Source organism: Bombus affinis, chromosome 9 (assembly GCF_024516045.1).
Source record: "Bombus affinis isolate iyBomAffi1 chromosome 9, iyBomAffi1.2, whole genome shotgun sequence".
Classification (NCBI taxonomy): domain Eukaryota; kingdom Metazoa; phylum Arthropoda; class Insecta; order Hymenoptera; family Apidae; genus Bombus; species Bombus affinis.
Genome location: NC_066352.1, coordinates 8465148 through 8483269, shown reverse-complemented (window position 1 = coordinate 8483269; position 18122 = coordinate 8465148). Strand labels below are relative to the sequence as shown.

Here is an 18122-nt window from a genome sequence, read left to right as displayed (position 1 = left end):
TTTCTTCAAAATCGTAATATACATAATAAGAGAAATTTTATTTATAAAAAAAATAATCTTTAATCCTATGTTTTAGTTATGCAAATAGTAATTTATATTTTATTTAAGTTATACAAGAGCAATTTATTGAAATATATATCTTTTTTTTGATGTTGCGCTTTCAATAGGAGGATCAGCATCATCATCCGAAATATGTCTTCTTCTCTTATGTGTTTGCTCGTTAGGCGCTTTTCTTTGCGAAGTTGTTTCATGTAATTTATCTTGTAAGATGGAACGTTCTTCACTTTCTTCATTAGACGACTCTTCTTCATCAGATTCTTGTTTTATAGGATCTGACGCAATACGATCTTGACTGTTCACTAGACAATGTCTAATTGCTGTGTAACCGCTAAAAATATATAAATTACAATTGAACAAGCAAAATATAGTATGTGTACATGTACGTATTTGTTATAGACGTACTTTTGCTTACGGTAAAGTTGATAAAATCCTTTATTACTGTTTAATTCAGCTAGTTTGAATAAAAATTTCTCATCGTGACTAATTACAATTAACTGAAAATTTTTCTGATGTTGTGATCGCAATTTGACAACTCTTTAACATGAAAATAATACATTAAAGTTTCGAATTATACATTGAAAATAATATTAATAAGAATTTATTACAACATACGTAGCCAACGCTTCTGCTAGACTATCAGCATTTTCTTGATCCAAATTTGTTGTTGGTTCATCCAATGCAAGAATCCCGCAATCTTTACAGAATGTTTCTGCTAAAGCGAGTCTTATAATTATCGACGCTAGAACCTGTTAATTAAATTTGGGATCATATACAATTAATAAAATATATTATTTTACTATCTTCATTACTGTAAATTAAAAATTACTTTTTGACCAGCACTACAACGACCTTTCATATCTATTTCATGACCATGTTTCATTTGAACTAATTTGTAATTATATGTTCTTCTTGTGCTACCTATCCCTTCGGTTGCGTCTGTATGAATTTCTATTGATGTTGTATCTTTCCCAGTATATACAAGTTTCCACATCTGTTTAATGATTCTATTAACTGTGGCCATACGCTCTTCATGATATTGTATCATAGCCACGTCCAATGCTTTGCTATATGCTTTTAAGTTTAATATAGCTTCTTCTATAACCTAGTACAAAGAAAAATTATTTAAGATTTACGTTATTAATATCGAACAAAATATAAGAACTGAAAGATCTGTATTGTATATTACCGTTAATTCGATGCATTTGCTTTTATAATTTTTACGAGCTTGTCTATATATATCTTTTTTTAGTTCTTGCGTATATTGCTGCAGTGTTCTTTCCAATTCTTCTTGATTTCCCTTAATTATATTTTGCTAAAAATAATTTAGAAAAATATATAAATGTATAAAAATATATTGCAAATAATTGATTTTTCAGAGCATTCGTAAACAATTAAAGTATAAGAAAGGTAAATACATAAATTATACGAAGTATGAAGAGTACGAAGATCGAAGATCACATATATATATATGATCATGTAAAATTTCAATTATAAAATGCTTTACCTGACGGAGTATAGTTTGTTCTCTACTTTGTACATTCTTCCAGTCGTTAAGTACTTGAGAATAATTTATAGCATTCAATTTCTCCTTTATTTTTAAATATTTTTGTTGTAAATTTTTGGTTGTTTCCTGAGTTTGCAGCAGTGCAAGATTATCTGACAACTCCCTTTTTCGAACTTCTTGACGAGTAACATTTTCCTTTAATTTATTAATCGTTGTTTCTATATCACTTTTTTCACAAAGCAGTTCATTAAGCAACTTTTCATAATCTTTTATTTTCTTTTCAGAGTTTTCTAAAGATTCGGGAACATTACTATATACGGAAATATCAACCTCATCCTGTATTCTTTGTAATTCAGATAAACGTCTAACTGCATCTGTTACCAATTTTCTATCACATTCCAGTTTTGCCGAATTATCTTTCTAAAATAGAAATATATTGGACATTTTTTATATTATAAATTTAATGAAAGTGCACTAATATATCCTTATACAAAGAGTAATTTAAAAATATACCCTCTTTTCTTCTAATTTCTCAAGCTCTGAATTTAATTCGGTTTCTGCTATAGTTACTTGCTTTTTCAATATATTAATTGATTTCCAAAGAGAAATTTCTTTTGAGTACAAGGTTTCCTGTTTTTCCTTCAATTCTTTTACTTTTTGTATATCTGATTGGATCTTTAATTTCTCCTCCTGTAATGTATTTTGTTCTTGTCGAGCATTATTTAATTTTTCATTATGCATATTTATTTTAGATTGTAATTCTTCAATATTATCGCGAATATTTTTTAAAGACATTTTCAACTCTTCTCTTTGACTTTGAGCTTCCTCAAGGCTACGTTTTGTCTTAATGCCTATAGAAATAAATAAATAAATTTCTTTATAAATGTGGTAAAAAATTAATTTTTTTAATATACCTGCAGCAGTCATACGAATCTGTAAGTTATCAATTGTTTGTTTCAGTTTGGAAATGTCATCAATGTATGTATCCCATAACATAATATCACCTACAATATCTTTGCATATTGCTAATTTCTTTTTAGGACAAGTTTTTTTCGTTTCTAATTCCATTACAGTTGTTCGAGATATACTCAACTTATTTTTTGATTTTTCTAAACTATTCCTAAAATATTGTTTGTAGGAAGTGTTATAAATTTTATAACAAAATAGTAAGATAAATACATAAACAATAAAAAATTTACATTAATTTTTCTAATTCACTCTCTTCTAATTGTATTATTTTTTCAACGACCGGTTTTAATTGCAACATTTTATCATATTTTTCCTGTTGTGTTTTCAATTCTCTTTCACATTCCTTCAAACGATTTGGATGATTTTCCATTTCACTTTCCATTTCTTTCAATAAAGTTACAACATTTTCACGTTTGTCAAAATCTCTATGGCATAGAGGACAAGAAGGATTTGTTTCTCTTAATTGTTTCATATACTCTTTGTAAGCTACACTTTGATGAGCATACATTCCCCTTTTGTCTTGAAGATCTTTTACTTTTTTCGATTGTAATAATAAAGTCTCATCAAAACTTTTGTAGTGACAAACTGATGAAACTTTTTCTTTATCCGCTAAAATAAAGAATGTATTGTCAATGATAAGTTTAAAGATTGGTATATAAATATAATTTTTAGTTATTCAATTTTAAGCTCACAATTAATTTCTCTTTTTTTATTTTGAAGCTCATGTTCAATATGTGATATTGTTGTTTCTAATGTAGTTATTCGACGTTCTTCTGCCTGAATTTCTTGGTTAATAGATTCCATTTCATTCGCCTAGAATTAATAGAATTATACAACTAAGTTCACAAACTTTCTGATTGTAAATTTAATGACTATCTTTAAATACCAATTGTTTTTGAACCACATCTAGATTAGTTTTTAATTTAGTTTGGGATAGTTCTTTAATATCAAACAAAGTCATTATGTCTTCTTCACGTTTGTTCTTTAATTCTTCTATTTCTTTTTCTTTAGAATGTAATGTAGATTTATTTAAATCTAATTCAGCTTGCTGCGTACTCTGTTTCGATAATAAAGTTATTTCTTGATCAACCGTATTTAGAAGTGTTTCCATTTCATTCCGAATCTTAATTTTGTTAACAACTTCTTTTTTCACAACATTCACATCCATTGCTTCATTTAATTCCTGAACTTTTTTCTGTACTTCTTGTATTCTTAACTCAATGGAACTTAGTTTACTTGCTGCTGCACCAAGCTAGAAATAAAAAATTTTAAACAAATTTAAAATAAAAATGACAATATTTTAAGGAAAAAAATATACAACCTGCGCAATATCTAATTTTATTTTATTAATTTCTTCTTTTGTTTGTGTTACTTCACTTTCTTTAAGATTTTTTTCTGATTCTACTTTTGAATGTTTGCTACGTAAAGAATCAATTGCTTTATGTAATGCATTTTCTTCTTCTTCTCTTTTCAATCTTTTCTGTTCTACGCAATGCCGTAATTCTTCCATTTTTTCAGTCAGCCTGCTAGTAAGGGCCATTATTTCTAAAAAATTTTTAATTTTATATGAACATATATGTCAGTTCAAACATAAAAATGTTTTTAATATCTTTTTAGATTCAAACCTAATTCTGATACATTTGTATCAATGTTGTCAATATTCCAAGAAGATAATATTTCATTTAATATTGCATTGCGAAGATTAACCTTCCTTTCGTGATCTTTAATTTGTTGTCTTAAAGAACCATTGGATACTCTTTCATTAGATAAATCACTTGATATGCTAGATTCTTTTCCAGCAATATTTTTTAATCTTTTTGCAAGCTAAATATTTTACAAAGAAAAGTTCAATCAACATTGAGCACATCTTTTTTGTTTAATAATAGATATTAATAATACCTCTTCTATTTTGTCAGTTTGTCCTATTAATTCTTCATCGTGTGATTCTATCTGCTTTAATAATTCTTCTTTAGTCCCTTCAAACACATATTGTAAATCTTCTTCTAATCTATCCAGTTGTTGTTTGAACATGTCATATTCTGCTTTTTTTCTCTCTAAAAGAAACCATATATATAAAAACAAAAATTATAAATAAATATAAAAAATTAATTATGAAATAAATTATTATTAATATTTATCAAAACATTACTTTCTTCATTTTGCAGATTTTTGTAATCAGCATCTAATTTTTCAAATTTTTTAATTTTCTGCTGCACAGGTTCTAATTCTTTATCAAATTCCTCAATTTTGGCTTTAGAATCTTCCAATCGTTTTTTATTATCTTCAAGCTTTGCTTCTTTATCTGCTACTTCACTAACAATAAGTTGGCAATTTTGTTTTTGCTCTTTCAATATATGCATCTTTTGATTCATATCTTTGATATATTTCATAATGTTTTCAAGAGCTTTATTAAATCTAGCACTATCAAAAATCTCATCAAATTTTTCTTTTAATTTTTTACCATCTTGGAAAGGCCAATTGAGGTCTTCTTGATGACAAAAGATCACATAATCCAAAATGGGTTTTGAAACTCCCATTGCTAATGTAAGTTCTGTATCAACATTAGCACATTTATTAGATATTGATACTGCCTATATAAACAAAAGATCATAAACATCATTAAAAACACCTATAATTTATACATAAATAATATATACTGTATATATAATATAATCTATACAATATATATCTAATGTATATTACTAATTCTATTGATATAATTTATATTCACAAAGAACATACCTTATTTTGACCTTTCATTATTCTAGTTAAAGCATTATCGAGAGTTTTAAATTTCACTGACACATTTCCTTTTGTTGACTCTATCGTTCTACATATTATGTACATATTACCTGCTGCATCAATTATTTCAGCTTTTACAACACCTCGGATCTATGTAAAAAAACAAATTAATTATATAGAGAAAGCGTAAGTATTGCATACTTTTTAAAAAAAATTATTTTAGGAGAATATCTTTAAACTTAATAACCTAGGTTTATTTTTAAAACTTTTAACTTATACTAATTAAATATATGAAAATAGTTATGCATAATGTAATATGTAATGGATATTATATTATACCGATGGTGTCACCGATAGAGTTGGATCATGAATAAAAAATTTTCCTCGATCTGAGCCAGGTGGAAATTCACCGCAAGTAGCAAATTTTAGTGCTTCAATAATTGTCGTTTTCCCGGTACCATTTGGACCAAGAATAAGTGTCAAAGGACGAGAAAATCGAATCTTAGCTTCATCATTCAGATCGCCAAAATTACGAATACCACGAATAGAAAGTCTCCTTATTCGTGACATCGTTCAAAATATATGAATTTAGCTTGTTTATTACGGAATAATGTAATACAGTAAACGGAAACAATAGATCGAACTGCGCGTCAATTTACTCTTACCCAGTGAACAATGAATTGAAAAGACCGTGCGACTTCGAATTCGCGCGTATTAAACTAACATAACATGACACTCGTAACATAGAGTAAAATATAGTTAAGACGAGAAAGTTCAATCTTAAAGATATAAAGCAAAATGTTACAATTTTGATGTTATAATTTAATTATTAAATCATTTCACGCTAAATATATGTTAGAATATATCATATGTGTATATATTATATTATTTTATCTTATTTGAAATATAGTTACACCTTTGGATTAGATAGTATATATATATGTTTCCGTGATTAAAGAGGTGTCCAATAAATTATGAAAACAACCATGTATTTAATTTTCAACCGTGCAGTGTATAATACAGCACCATTCTTATATTCGTTAAAAGAAGTAAATAAAATATTTCTTCTAACTTTTAATTCAAAAATATATAATAAGCATTATATTTGTTATAGTCAATCACATGAAAAACAGCAAAGTGCTGCATGGAAGATATTATTTTTTGGCACAGATGAATTTTCTGTCGAAAGTTTGAAAGTCTTGTATAGCAAATAGTAAGAATAATACTGTTATCTTTATATTATAAACCATTTATACCTTATATTTATAAATTTGAAAATTTAACACACATATTTTTGTGTATAGTAGATCTAAGGAACTGGAACGACTAGAAATTGTTACTGTCAATCAAAAAAAGGAAAATCCTGTCACAAAATATGCAAAAGAAAATAAAATTATTGTAAATAAATGGCCAATTGAAATTAATAAATCAGAGTTCCATATAGGAATAGTTGTTTCATTTGGTCATTTAATACCATCCAAAATCATAAATGCATTTCCACTGTAAGTTATTTTCTTGGAATCTTCAATTTATTTATGTATTAATGTTTCACGTATTGACATATATTTATTGTTCTTTTATAGAGGTATGTTGAATGTACATGGTAGTTTATTACCAAGATGGAGAGGACCAGGTCCAATAAGTCACGCGTTAATAAATGGAGATTCAAAAACTGGTGTCACAGTAATGAAAATAATGCCAAAAAAGTAAAATTCACTGTTATTTATTTTTAAAGATTTAGAAAGTTGTATTGTACAAGTATAAAAAAGAGAATATTCTAACATATTTAATATTATTTGAATTAAATATTATTTTAGATTTGATATAGGAGAAATAGTATTGCAGAGGGCAATAGATATTGATGAACATGAAACTCTGCCAGAATTATATACAAAATTAGCAAAACTTGGTGCAAATCTTTTAAAAGAAACGTTTGAAAATTTATTAGAATTATTAAAATCTGCAAGACCTCAAGATGAAGAAAACGTAACATATGGTAAATATACAAAATGAGTCATAAAGTATTACAAGCCGTTTTCTTAAAAATTATTGCAAGTTCTGGCTTGCTTTTCTTTTTAATTAAAATGGAACAGAGGACTAATTATTTTAGGCACAACAGCTTTTGCAAAAGGAGATCTCTCAGCTCTCATTTTTTTCAAATAGAATGACATATTAATATTTTATTATATATAGCTAGTTATTGTTGGATTTAATAATATTTGATTGAAATATTCTTTTATATTTATTCTTTCATTACTTTTTACACAGTTCAAAAGTTACAAAAGTTACCAACCACAAAGAATTTAAATTTAACAAATATAAGCATATTCTAGATTGAGAGTCATTTTATTAAATGTTGCACACAAAGGAAAGCAAATATATCTGCAATGTTGGTACCAAAGAAAATATTTTTTAACAGCTTTACATAAATCATCTTGTATATTTTATCATGGATAAATTATCGGATTATAATGATGCATGCATTATAAAGTATAGATCAATATAATTTTCAGCACCAAAAATAACGTCAAAAATATCTTTAGTTAATTGGAATAAGATGTCTGCAACAAATATTTATAACTTACATCGTGCTCTTGTGGGTTTATACCCTTTAATTACTTCATTTCAAAATGCAAAAATAAAGTTATTTGATGTTCATAAAATTGAATCAGAATCAATAGTAACAAAATTTGAAGGAGCAGAACCAGGTAAATTTGTAATTTTATGTATACTTTTTGATATTATAATATTAAATAAAGTATTTAAAATATTAGATTATTAGTGAATATATATATTTATCAACATTTTGTGTTTATAGGAACCGTGATATATAATAAAAAGAATAATGCATTGGTTATAAAGTGTAAAGAAAACACTTTTGTTTCTGCAAAGCAAATAGCTATACAAGGTAAAAGTACTATGAGTGCTCTTGATTTTTCTAATGGGTATATATCTGGAAAAAATAAGACGAAAATATTATTTACTTCAATGTAACTTTCGAAATGAATGTTAATTTATTTTTAATGTAAATGTAATGTAATTTGTTTGTAATATAAAAAAATGTTATACATATATCATTGCAAATCAAATTTGTCTTAATATTTTATATAGAACTTATATTAATAATTACTAAATTATATCATAAGTATCAAAAGAGATTCTGAAATTGTATGATTCTTTAATTGTTTCTTACCTTCGAAAATATATGTGTATGTAGGATTCTTGATGAATATTAAGTACACACACACATACGTATATATGTACATGTGTAGAAACAAAACATATATACACATATATGCATATTTAGAAATAAAAATTTAAAATTAGGCAAAATAACCCATTGAAAATAAATATTGAAAACTTCACTAAATATATGCAGAAATTTTAATATATATTTAACAGTGAAATTTGCAGTATGTATTTTCAAGAGATTTTTATGATTAGAGGAAAATTTTATCTATATTCTGTATTTTTACAAAAAACAATATTCAATGTCTTAATTTGTTTGAACGTAGAATTATAGCTGCAGACATAAAATTGTTGATATTAAGTCTCAGATTCAGAGGCCTGAAATGAAAGAAATATTTTTACTATTACAGATTCTTTCTTTTATTGAATTAAATTAGCTTCAAGATATATTCCTAGTGACAATTTTAGATCAAAGATAAAAGTATCCATAAATAAGTTTTAGCCTAATTTGTTGCTTTGGCTGCTTCGAAATTATACGAAGTGTAGGTGTATTATCCATCTTTTATGAAGAATTGTTCCCATTTTCTTACAAAAGTGAGATTTTAAGTTTTTTTTCGTATTAATAACTAATTGCCATTCGATATTTCGTAAATGGAACGTTGTATTTGATTATTCAATAAATAAAGATGGCACAGCTTTTACTGAAAATAATTAGTTAATGTTAGCAACTAGTTATTAATAAGATTGTTTGTTCTATTTATTTTAAAATTATTAAGAGAATTCATAATTTACATAAATTTTATATTAAGGTACTTTATATTTTGTCACATACTAGTAGTATCTAGATATTCTATGAATTATGTTTCACTATCTATAAATCAATCTTCGGTTTATTTTTTCTTGTGTTGACTAAATAAAAAGTACCTTAACAGTATATTTTGGGTTAATGTTGCAATAAATGTAAACAACAAAACTTGATTAACTTACACTCGGATCGCAGTCCGCACAATGCCACGAATAGCCTCTTCTTTTAGGTGATTTTTTAACTGGTGGATCAAGACAGGTGAAGTGGTAGCATTTTTTACATTCATCACACCTGAGGTACGAAAAATGGTGAATTCATATATCCAGCATATATTTAAGAAATAAGTATTTGATATATTTATGTAAACTAACATGACGAGATTTTGACTGGTACCAGACATATCACAGACATTGCAATGTGTTAAAAGGTCTGTATCTTTTCCTCTTTTTCCATTTCCTGTAGATGTTCTACTATTTGTATTATTAGTAGATACATTTGCTGTTACAGGAACAGTATTTGAAGGTAAAAGTGGAACAGGTGGAGGTGGTGGTAGTTTAGGTAATGGCGGTGGTGATGTAATTTCAGTACTAGTAGATGTGGCAACAAACATTTGTGGACTTGATTCTGATGCTACATCTCCTTCTGGTCTTGGAATTGGTTTTATCTATTTAATAAAAATATTATGAGGTGATATACATATACATACATACGTATATACATACATACATACATATATATATATATATATATATATATATGCACATACACATATTACAGCACTAAAGTTTATGAATAACTACAAATTGAATACCTTTATTGTGATTCTTCTATGAATTTCTGGTTGACTTTGTCCTTCAGGATTTTCCACATCAAGACTTTTTCTCTTATGTTTGCGTTTTCTTTGCTTTATACCCGTAATTGGATCAGGCGTATATCTTTTATGTTTCTCCCTAATAAAATTCGAAAAAATGTTATGGTTCATATTTATATGAAGATATACATATTTTACATACCTTCTTCTTTTTTTTGCACTTCTCTGTGAAACAGATTCTGTACCATCCGCTGAAGCTACCATATATTCAGGCGAACCTTCTCTTGTTATTGTCACATTATTAATAGGTTGTTGATTATATATTGGCTCACTTGATTGAATGGGAGTTGAAGACGGAGGTTGTGGTCCAACTGGTTTTATAGTTACCTATATATTAGACAATAGAATATATATATTGGTTTGGCAACTAAGTGATTGCGGATTTTGTTATTAGGTGATATTGACAAAATTCGCAATCACTTAATTGCCAACCCAATATAATATATACGTTCTTTATATATATAATATAAAAAAACAAATTTTTCGAAAGAACATTTAACAATATGTATTTACTTTTGGTGTTGTAGGTGTTTCAGGCGCGGTTGCATTCGTTATACTATTAAGATTGGCGGAAGAATTTTTGGATGTACTAGGCGTTGTTGGCGTTGTAGGTAATTGTATTTCTTGTGGTGGTGTTGGTGTTGATGTTAAATTCAAATCATCTTTACAATGTCTTAATTTACGTGGGGCTGAGGTATCAACACGTTCAACTTCTGATCCAGAAGATTCTTTGTCACATTCAGAACATTGCCTACATTGGAAAATATGGTATACATTGTATTTATATATAATTTTAATACAATTTTATACATTGTATCTATAAATAATTAATAAATAGAATACATCATTATTTATATAGACATAATATACATACCATCCCATAAGTTTCGTTTTTTTCGGCATACGTGATAAAGGTGGACTAAGACATGATAAATGATAATGAAGATGACATGTGTCACACTTTGCAAGTAGATGTTGATTTGTAGACCTCCTACATATTCCACATTGATGCCTTAATGTCAGTTCGCCTTTATGATTTTGATCTTGTGCTTGACTGCTTAACACTCTACCTTCACGTACTCCTTCTGTTCCTTTACCAACAGGTAAAGGAAAACCAACACCCATTTTCAAAGCCGCTGCAGTAGGTACACCTAAACCTGTACCTATTTAAAAATCATGATATATTTGTTTCTTTTTGTACAACTAACTTACCTAAGATCTAACTTACCTAAAGTTGGCGCTATTCTTGGTTTTGCTAAATCAGTTATTTGTGGAAGAGGTTTTACATAACCACTACTCTGAAGCACTTGGTGATACATTTCTATCTTTTCTTTTATTGTTACATTTATTCGGATCTGTTCTTCATTATCTTTCATTACTTCATCATATCTTCTATCTAATCTTTGTTGTTCGTTAAGCAATTGAGAATTAATATCAAGAAGTTCTTGTAGTCGCCTTTTCATAGATGTGACTCGCAAATTACGATCTAAATAATAACCGATGAATTCTACACTAAAAGCAGGTGGAATATGCCACTTCTTCCTAACATCAACCAAAGCTACAAGTTGTGCTTCTTGAGCTTCCAATGCAGCAGTATCAACACCCATGAGTTCAGCTTTTCTTGCTAGTTGCCGGCAAGCCGAAGCTGAAGTAGTTAATAATCGAGGCATTTTTTGTGTTGGCACTACAAATAATACATAAATATTTTATGTAATATTTTACGCTTAATTAACGGATGTAGTTAATTAACATACCCCATGGTGGTGGCCTAGAGGCTTTATGAGCCAAGTATTTATGCCTATGTTTTGCTAATTTTCTTTGTATTCTACGCTGTTCTTCGGTGTCTAAATGATTAGGTTGTTTTAATAATTGTTGTCGGTATTGCGCTCGTAGTTGTAACGCCAACCAATTGCGTCTACGTCTACGAACAAGTGTTTTATCAGAATGAAGTTTACAATGTGCATAAAATGGGTCAGCCTGTTCAACTTCTTCACAATGGGCTTCAGATAACAGTCCTTCTCTTTGCGCACTACAAAAACATAACAATATGTCTTTTAAGTTGATTCTAAACTTTGTTGTACTGTGTTTTTATTTATATTGAAGAGTTTGATTGTATTTACAACTGATTCTTACCAAGTGACATGAAAATATGTATGACACATCCCTGCATCACATTCTATGCACACACCAGTACGGGCAAAACGTGCATCTTCACATAAAGAACATTGTTTTGCTCCCCATTTACTATAAGCCATTTCAAACAGTGTTACACTAGATAAGCGATCAACCTAAATAAACATATATATATATATATATGTATACTTAGAAATAATATTAACCCATATTTAACAAAAATTAAAGGTTTGTGTACCTCCCCAAAAGCAACACCAGGTACATAAAGTGCACATACTAAATGTACCCATTTACCTACATCAGTCTCTTTAAAAATTCCACCTTTATTAGGACAAAGTTCACAGGATGGATCTTCAATTCCTGCACTACAAGCTTCACAAAACCACGGTGCTGACTGACATAAAGAATCAGTACTTGAAAAGCTTTCTACATCAGATACACCATAACATCCTTAAATAAATTTAATTAAAAAATTATGTTTACCAGTTACTTATCAATATTTATGATTATAAATAAAATTTAAATTACAAATTAAAATGTTAAAAATTTTTACCTTCATGCACACTAACACCACATCCATCACATTCAACAATTTCATTAACATCATCACTTCTGTCTCCTAAGCAACCACAACAAATTAACATTTTATTTAATTTATCTTCAAGTGAACCTCCTTTTAATGCTTGTTGCCTAGCTTGTTCAATTACATCTCCTACAGTCAAGTTAGGATTTTCTTTTTTTTTCAGTAATGGATCTTCCAAAGAGTCATCAGATTGCTCCGATACATCTTCTTCCTCTTTCATAAATGTAAACAAATTTATATTAGTTAATTTCAAAACAAATGTTCATAATATTATGTTTAAAGATCATCATTAGTATATTTTACCTTTTCCAATATCATTAGAATCCACTGAATCGTCATCAGATTCTTCACAGTGATCCTCAATTCTGAAATCACTATCATCAGAGCTTTCACCTAAATCAAAATCAAGTAAAGATTGTGCTGATCCTACAGGCTTAACCCTCCTCTTTTTTGGATCCCTTTCAACTAAAAAGAATTATTTTATATAATAATTTGTTATTTATATGTTAAATGTTTCATCAAAAGGAATAAAATACAACAATAAACATTTTTCTATCAACAACATACTTAATCCGAGGGATATGCACTCCCAAAAAGGTATAAAAAATTAATTTTAGGTTATGTACTTAATTCACGGTAAATACGTACAAATGCTAGTCATATTACTCTTAAAGCAACACTTTTGTTTAATTTCAATGGTAAAATTTCATACTTTTTTTCACATAAACTTAATATTTCTTTTAAAGATTCTGACACATTCATATACCGCTGTATAGTTTTTAAATGTCTTCGACTATGTATCAAACTCATCAAATCGTCAATGTAAAATACTGACGTATGCGTAATATACGACGCCGGTTTCGTGTATTACGATTACGATAACTATTTTATGTATTCTTTTATTTTTGTTCATCGTTTTAAATAAGCTATTATTAAAGCATTAATTATTTTTTAAATAAAAAATTAAAAAAGGAGATATCATAAAATTTTGGAGAAAAAAATTATGTGTGTTAAAGTAAGCTTATAATATATTTATATTGTAAAATTAATAACATTGTGCAATTTATTATTCTAAATTTAATTTACTTATTAATTAAACAAGATTTTTATATTTATTTCAATTATGCATGTATGTTTAAACAGAATACATACATAGAATTAAAATGTAAACATGTTTTATATAGCATTAAATCTTTAATTGATTTTGTTTAGATTCTAAATTAATATTATGAAATAGGGAGAAGAAAGACAAGATTACAGTTAAAATTATTTAGAAATTTAAAAAAAAAAATTGAAACATAACAGTTTCAGTAATATATCTGATAAAAAATGATTATTTATGTTTGTTTATCACATTAAATATTTTAACAAATTGTTTCCTCAACTTACTCATTGTTTTATATAAAAATCCTACATCATCCTCCTGAGACATTCTTGGCACAAGTTTTCTTCACTTTATGGTTATTATATATACATATATAAAATTTAATAACTTCTTTAAATATATTACTATTAACATATAAAAATTAAAAGTTTATGATATATATGATAATTATATATTATAATAGCGTACATGCTATTTCATATTTATATTTTGAAGTCTCTTAGTGAATTATTTAACTACTGTACAAAATTATGAAGAAACTTCCTTCGGTAATATTATCCTTCCGACGCTATGTTTCTACCCGAATCAGAATCCAATCGCCATATTGAATCCCGAAATCCTTCAGCGGGAACTACAATTAATCTATTTAAGTAATTATTTATTTATAATGATCATTGTTGAATATATTCAATAATTAGATGTTAATTTTATAGATAAAATTTTATTTTTTATTTTATTCCAAATTCTCTCAACTGACTATATATAAAATGCAAATGTTTACAATATATGCATAATCATATTTTTACTATAATAATTAAAAAAATGGATCCTAAATAGAGATTTGTTTTACTTATTAAATACACTTTACTTTAAATAGTTTATATATTTTCACATATTTTATATGTCTCTATACCTTCAAATATCTCATAAAAATCTTTTATAAATTTAATTCATTACAGTTTAAATCTACTAAATGTTATAACTATCTTTTTATTGTAGACCTTTCATTTAAACTATATGATAATTAAAACAATATGGAAAAATATAATTATATTAATAATAAGAAATATTTAATATAATAAGAGGAATTTACAAGTGCATATTATACATAGAACTCACCGAAATCTGACATTTAAAGAGGAATATTGATACTGAGAGAAGCTTAAATTAAAATAAACTAAAGAGTGCCGCGTATTAATGAATGATAGTAATAAAATAATTAATATCAAATTGTAATGCATCTTATATTAACATTTGGATTCTCAATTTCTACTAAACCCAATTCAAATATTGAAAACGATAAAAATGCAATTAAAGATAAGGTTAAAAAGAAAATAATACGTCAACGTAAAGAGAAGGAAATAAGTAAGGATACATCTGAAATTACAGAATCTTCGAAGAATGTTATATATGTAGATCAAATATTAGCCGAAATACACGTGGAATATGATCTTTTTCCAAATTATAATTTCAAATTTGATTGTCGTTGTTGGGAAAAAGCAACAAAGGTATATCATTTTCTTTTAATATATAACGAGAAATATTATAAAAATTTATATATATACAATATATATTTCGGACTTTTTGATATTTTAGTAAACAAGTCCTGTATGTAGACGTTTCAATAAATTTTACTTTACAATATATATACAATACTAGAGAAATTACTTTCTTGCGATATTAAAAATTTTGAGTAATTCTTATAATAAATTAGAAGTAATGAACAATAATTTTGTTTATAAATAGAAAATTCATCTATTACAATTTACGAATGTTTCTTTTGCTATAAATACTAGAATCTAACGTTAAAATTTAAACATAATATAGCTTTCTTTATCTTTCTTTATAGATCTATACTGAAAATGATGATTTTTGTTTAAGATCAATACCATGTCCAATAAATAAAGATACATGTTGGGTCATATTTTCTATTCATCATTTAGTTCACTTAAATGAAATTCAATTAAAAAACTTTTTTAACTATGTAATTAATTGTCATATATTTTGTGGAAAACAAAAATTTTCTGAAAGGTAAGTCACATTCGATGTATGTACGTAAATTTTAAAGTAACAATTAATTGAAATACAATATTTCAAATCAATAATATTCCAACACATGTATTTAATAATCATGAAATTACATTTTTAATTATATTATGATAATTATATAGTTTATTTTAGTGACTTTTTATAAATTTCTAATAATTTTGTACTATTTAATTAAAGATTGCTAAAGAATGCTTACATTGGGTTGTCATTAAATTATTCATGCAATAATATATTTAATTGTACTACATACTATTATTGTTTTAGCTTCTTCATTTCTTATATTTATTTCATAGAGCTAAAAAAGATCAAGTAAAAGGATTTTATATGGATGATAAATCCATTAATGTAGGGCAGGAAGAATTTCTTGAAATATATCCCCTTAATTTGTATCATTTCAATTCTGTTAAACCTTCAACTCCTCCACTTCCACAACCTATAATAATTACAGATGAAGTTCATGGTGATTTTAGTATTACTACATATCTTGATGTAATACCAGGTACATATTAAAAAAATACAACTTTTATATAAACAAATAACTTGCAGAATACTGTATAAATAAGAATTTTAAAAAGAAAGATTCATAACAAAATAAAAATTTAAAAATTTGTATTAATATTATTCATATTTAAAAAAAAATTCATTAGACAGTATACATGAATATATATTTCGGAAAATGTTAAGAAAAGGACGTTTTCCACCTGAATCTTTAAAGCTTGAATTTATTGCCACAAATTCGATTGAGAATGAAAGGAAATCATCGCCAAAACAAACTAAAAGATCTACTCGACAGAACCAAATTAAAAAAAATGAGAAGGAAAAACAAAAACACAAAATAGATACATATGAGATACGTTTACCTGCCGAAACTTTGTTTTCTGGTAATTTTTACATTTTATACGTAGTTTATAATTTATAATTGTTAGATTTATTTTCCAACAGATGAAAGGCTCTATAGTGTAGGGACTAAACATAATTTATGTGCTTATATACGTAATTAATGCTGTTAATTGTTATTCCCAATAATTATATTTACAAGGTCAGCAATAAATCTAAACATCAGAAAGTATAACAGCAAACGTAACAGAAAATTATAGATTAGAGAAGGTTCATTTGCATTATTTATATATTTGTCTATTATACATTGTACTTAATGTTACAGTATTTATGTTATAGTAAACGCAATCGTTTATACCTTAGTCATGATTTTTGTATAGAAAAATGGCAAAAAAATACTATAAAATCGGTGTCAGTAACACAGTAAAGAAAGAAAGGATTGAGATAAGATATATATTATATTAAGTTGAGATCACATACTAATTTTTGTATAGGTTACTTAAAAAATTATTATTATAGCTAAGAATGAAAAAAATTTTCTCCCCGGCGGGGAATCGAACCCCGGTCTCCCGCGTGACAGGCGGGGATACTGACCACTATACTACCGAGGACCTTACGATTATTCTCCATTTAAATTTTAATTAATGTACCGACCAATATACTGATGAAAATTTTTATAATTTTGTACTTCTCGAAAATATCTGTATTATAAAAGTAACTTAGTATCACTTAGTACACACATAAATTTACGAAATTCTTCTTACAAAGTATATATCTATTCATCTATATATCTATCTATCTATATATATATATATATATATATATATATATGTCGAAGATGGAAGAACACCGGAACCTCTCCTTGGATTCTCGGGAATACCGTAATGTCGTAATTTAGATTAAACAAATGTCACTCCGATTGTTCGAGATTTATGATAGTGAGCTTGGGCTCGAGGCGACAACCAGTCGCCGAACCGAAAGCTGCGGTCAAGGGATGTACGTTTTATCTAAGAAAGGCACAGGTTACTTTGTGAGTAACTCTATAGCTCTCCTTTATAGCAGGGTTTCCTCCTCGCAAGGTTGGGCAGTTAGGCGCGATGTGCCCCTCCTCGTTACACCTGTAGCAGGACACCTTCGAAGATGTGACAGCCCGGTTTTCTCCTGGTTTTCGCTTGCGCTTCTTCGCCTCCAGTCTTGTCCTCTCGCGGCACTCAGATGCTCTATGTCCGTGTCTACCACAGTGGTAGCACTTGTGTCGGGAGTTAGAAGGCTTAT

General features: G+C 27.3%; 3 protein-coding genes and 1 non-coding gene across 8 annotated transcripts; 1 reads left to right on the top strand and 3 right to left on the bottom strand.

Annotated features, from left to right (window-relative positions):
• Positions 1-19: 19 nt before the first annotated feature.
• Positions 20-5990, bottom strand: LOC126920627 (DNA repair protein RAD50). The gene is made up of 17 exons (XM_050731270.1): positions 5615-5990; positions 5276-5425; positions 4683-5124; positions 4433-4587; positions 4159-4357; positions 3855-4078; positions 3420-3785; positions 3226-3346; positions 2764-3142; positions 2479-2684; positions 2078-2415; positions 1565-1984; positions 1247-1372; positions 887-1162; positions 673-806; positions 463-594; positions 20-388 (listed from the first exon to the last, which is right to left on the bottom strand). Exons 1-17 carry the CDS (start codon positions 5843-5845, stop codon positions 124-126), a joined length of 4164 nt encoding a protein of 1387 aa, XP_050587227.1. The 5' UTR covers positions 5846-5990; the 3' UTR covers positions 20-123.
• Positions 5991-6037: 47 nt separating this feature from the next.
• Positions 6038-9646, top strand: LOC126920629 (methionyl-tRNA formyltransferase, mitochondrial). 2 transcript variants are annotated; one of them, XM_050731277.1, is made up of 7 exons: positions 6038-6488; positions 6580-6777; positions 6859-6981; positions 7093-7271; positions 7789-7983; positions 8094-8183; positions 9499-9646. In XM_050731277.1, the coding sequence occupies exons 1-7, from the start codon at positions 6250-6252 to the stop codon at positions 9537-9539; spliced, it is 1065 nt and encodes a 354-aa protein (XP_050587234.1). In that variant the 5' UTR covers positions 6038-6249; the 3' UTR covers positions 9540-9646. The 2 variants fall into 2 exon arrangements, with proteins under 2 accessions (XP_050587234.1, XP_050587233.1); XM_050731276.1 differs by lacking the exon at positions 9499-9646 and having other exon boundaries at positions 8094-8364.
• Positions 8694-14541, bottom strand: LOC126920628 (PHD finger protein 14). Of its 4 annotated transcripts, none has more exons than XM_050731271.1 (14): positions 14246-14541; positions 13160-13321; positions 12827-13069; positions 12512-12723; positions 12274-12428; positions 11895-12169; positions 11369-11824; positions 11015-11303; positions 10654-10891; positions 10283-10467; positions 10081-10219; positions 9641-9933; positions 9452-9560; positions 8694-8842 (listed from the first exon to the last, which is right to left on the bottom strand). In XM_050731271.1, the coding sequence occupies exons 1-14, from the start codon at positions 14286-14288 to the stop codon at positions 8822-8824; spliced, it is 2820 nt and encodes a 939-aa protein (XP_050587228.1). In that variant the 5' UTR covers positions 14289-14541; the 3' UTR covers positions 8694-8821. The 4 variants fall into 4 exon arrangements, with proteins under 4 accessions (XP_050587228.1, XP_050587232.1, XP_050587231.1 ...); XM_050731275.1 differs by lacking the exon at positions 14246-14541 and adding an exon at positions 13424-13695 and having other exon boundaries at positions 12827-13067; XM_050731274.1 differs by lacking the exon at positions 14246-14541 and adding an exon at positions 13505-13695.
• Positions 14542-17386: 2845 nt separating this feature from the next.
• Trnad-guc (transfer RNA aspartic acid (anticodon GUC)) lies at positions 17387-17458 on the bottom strand. The gene has a single exon. It is a non-coding gene; the product is annotated as a tRNA-Asp (tRNA).
• Between the last annotated feature and the right edge of the window lie 664 nt (positions 17459-18122).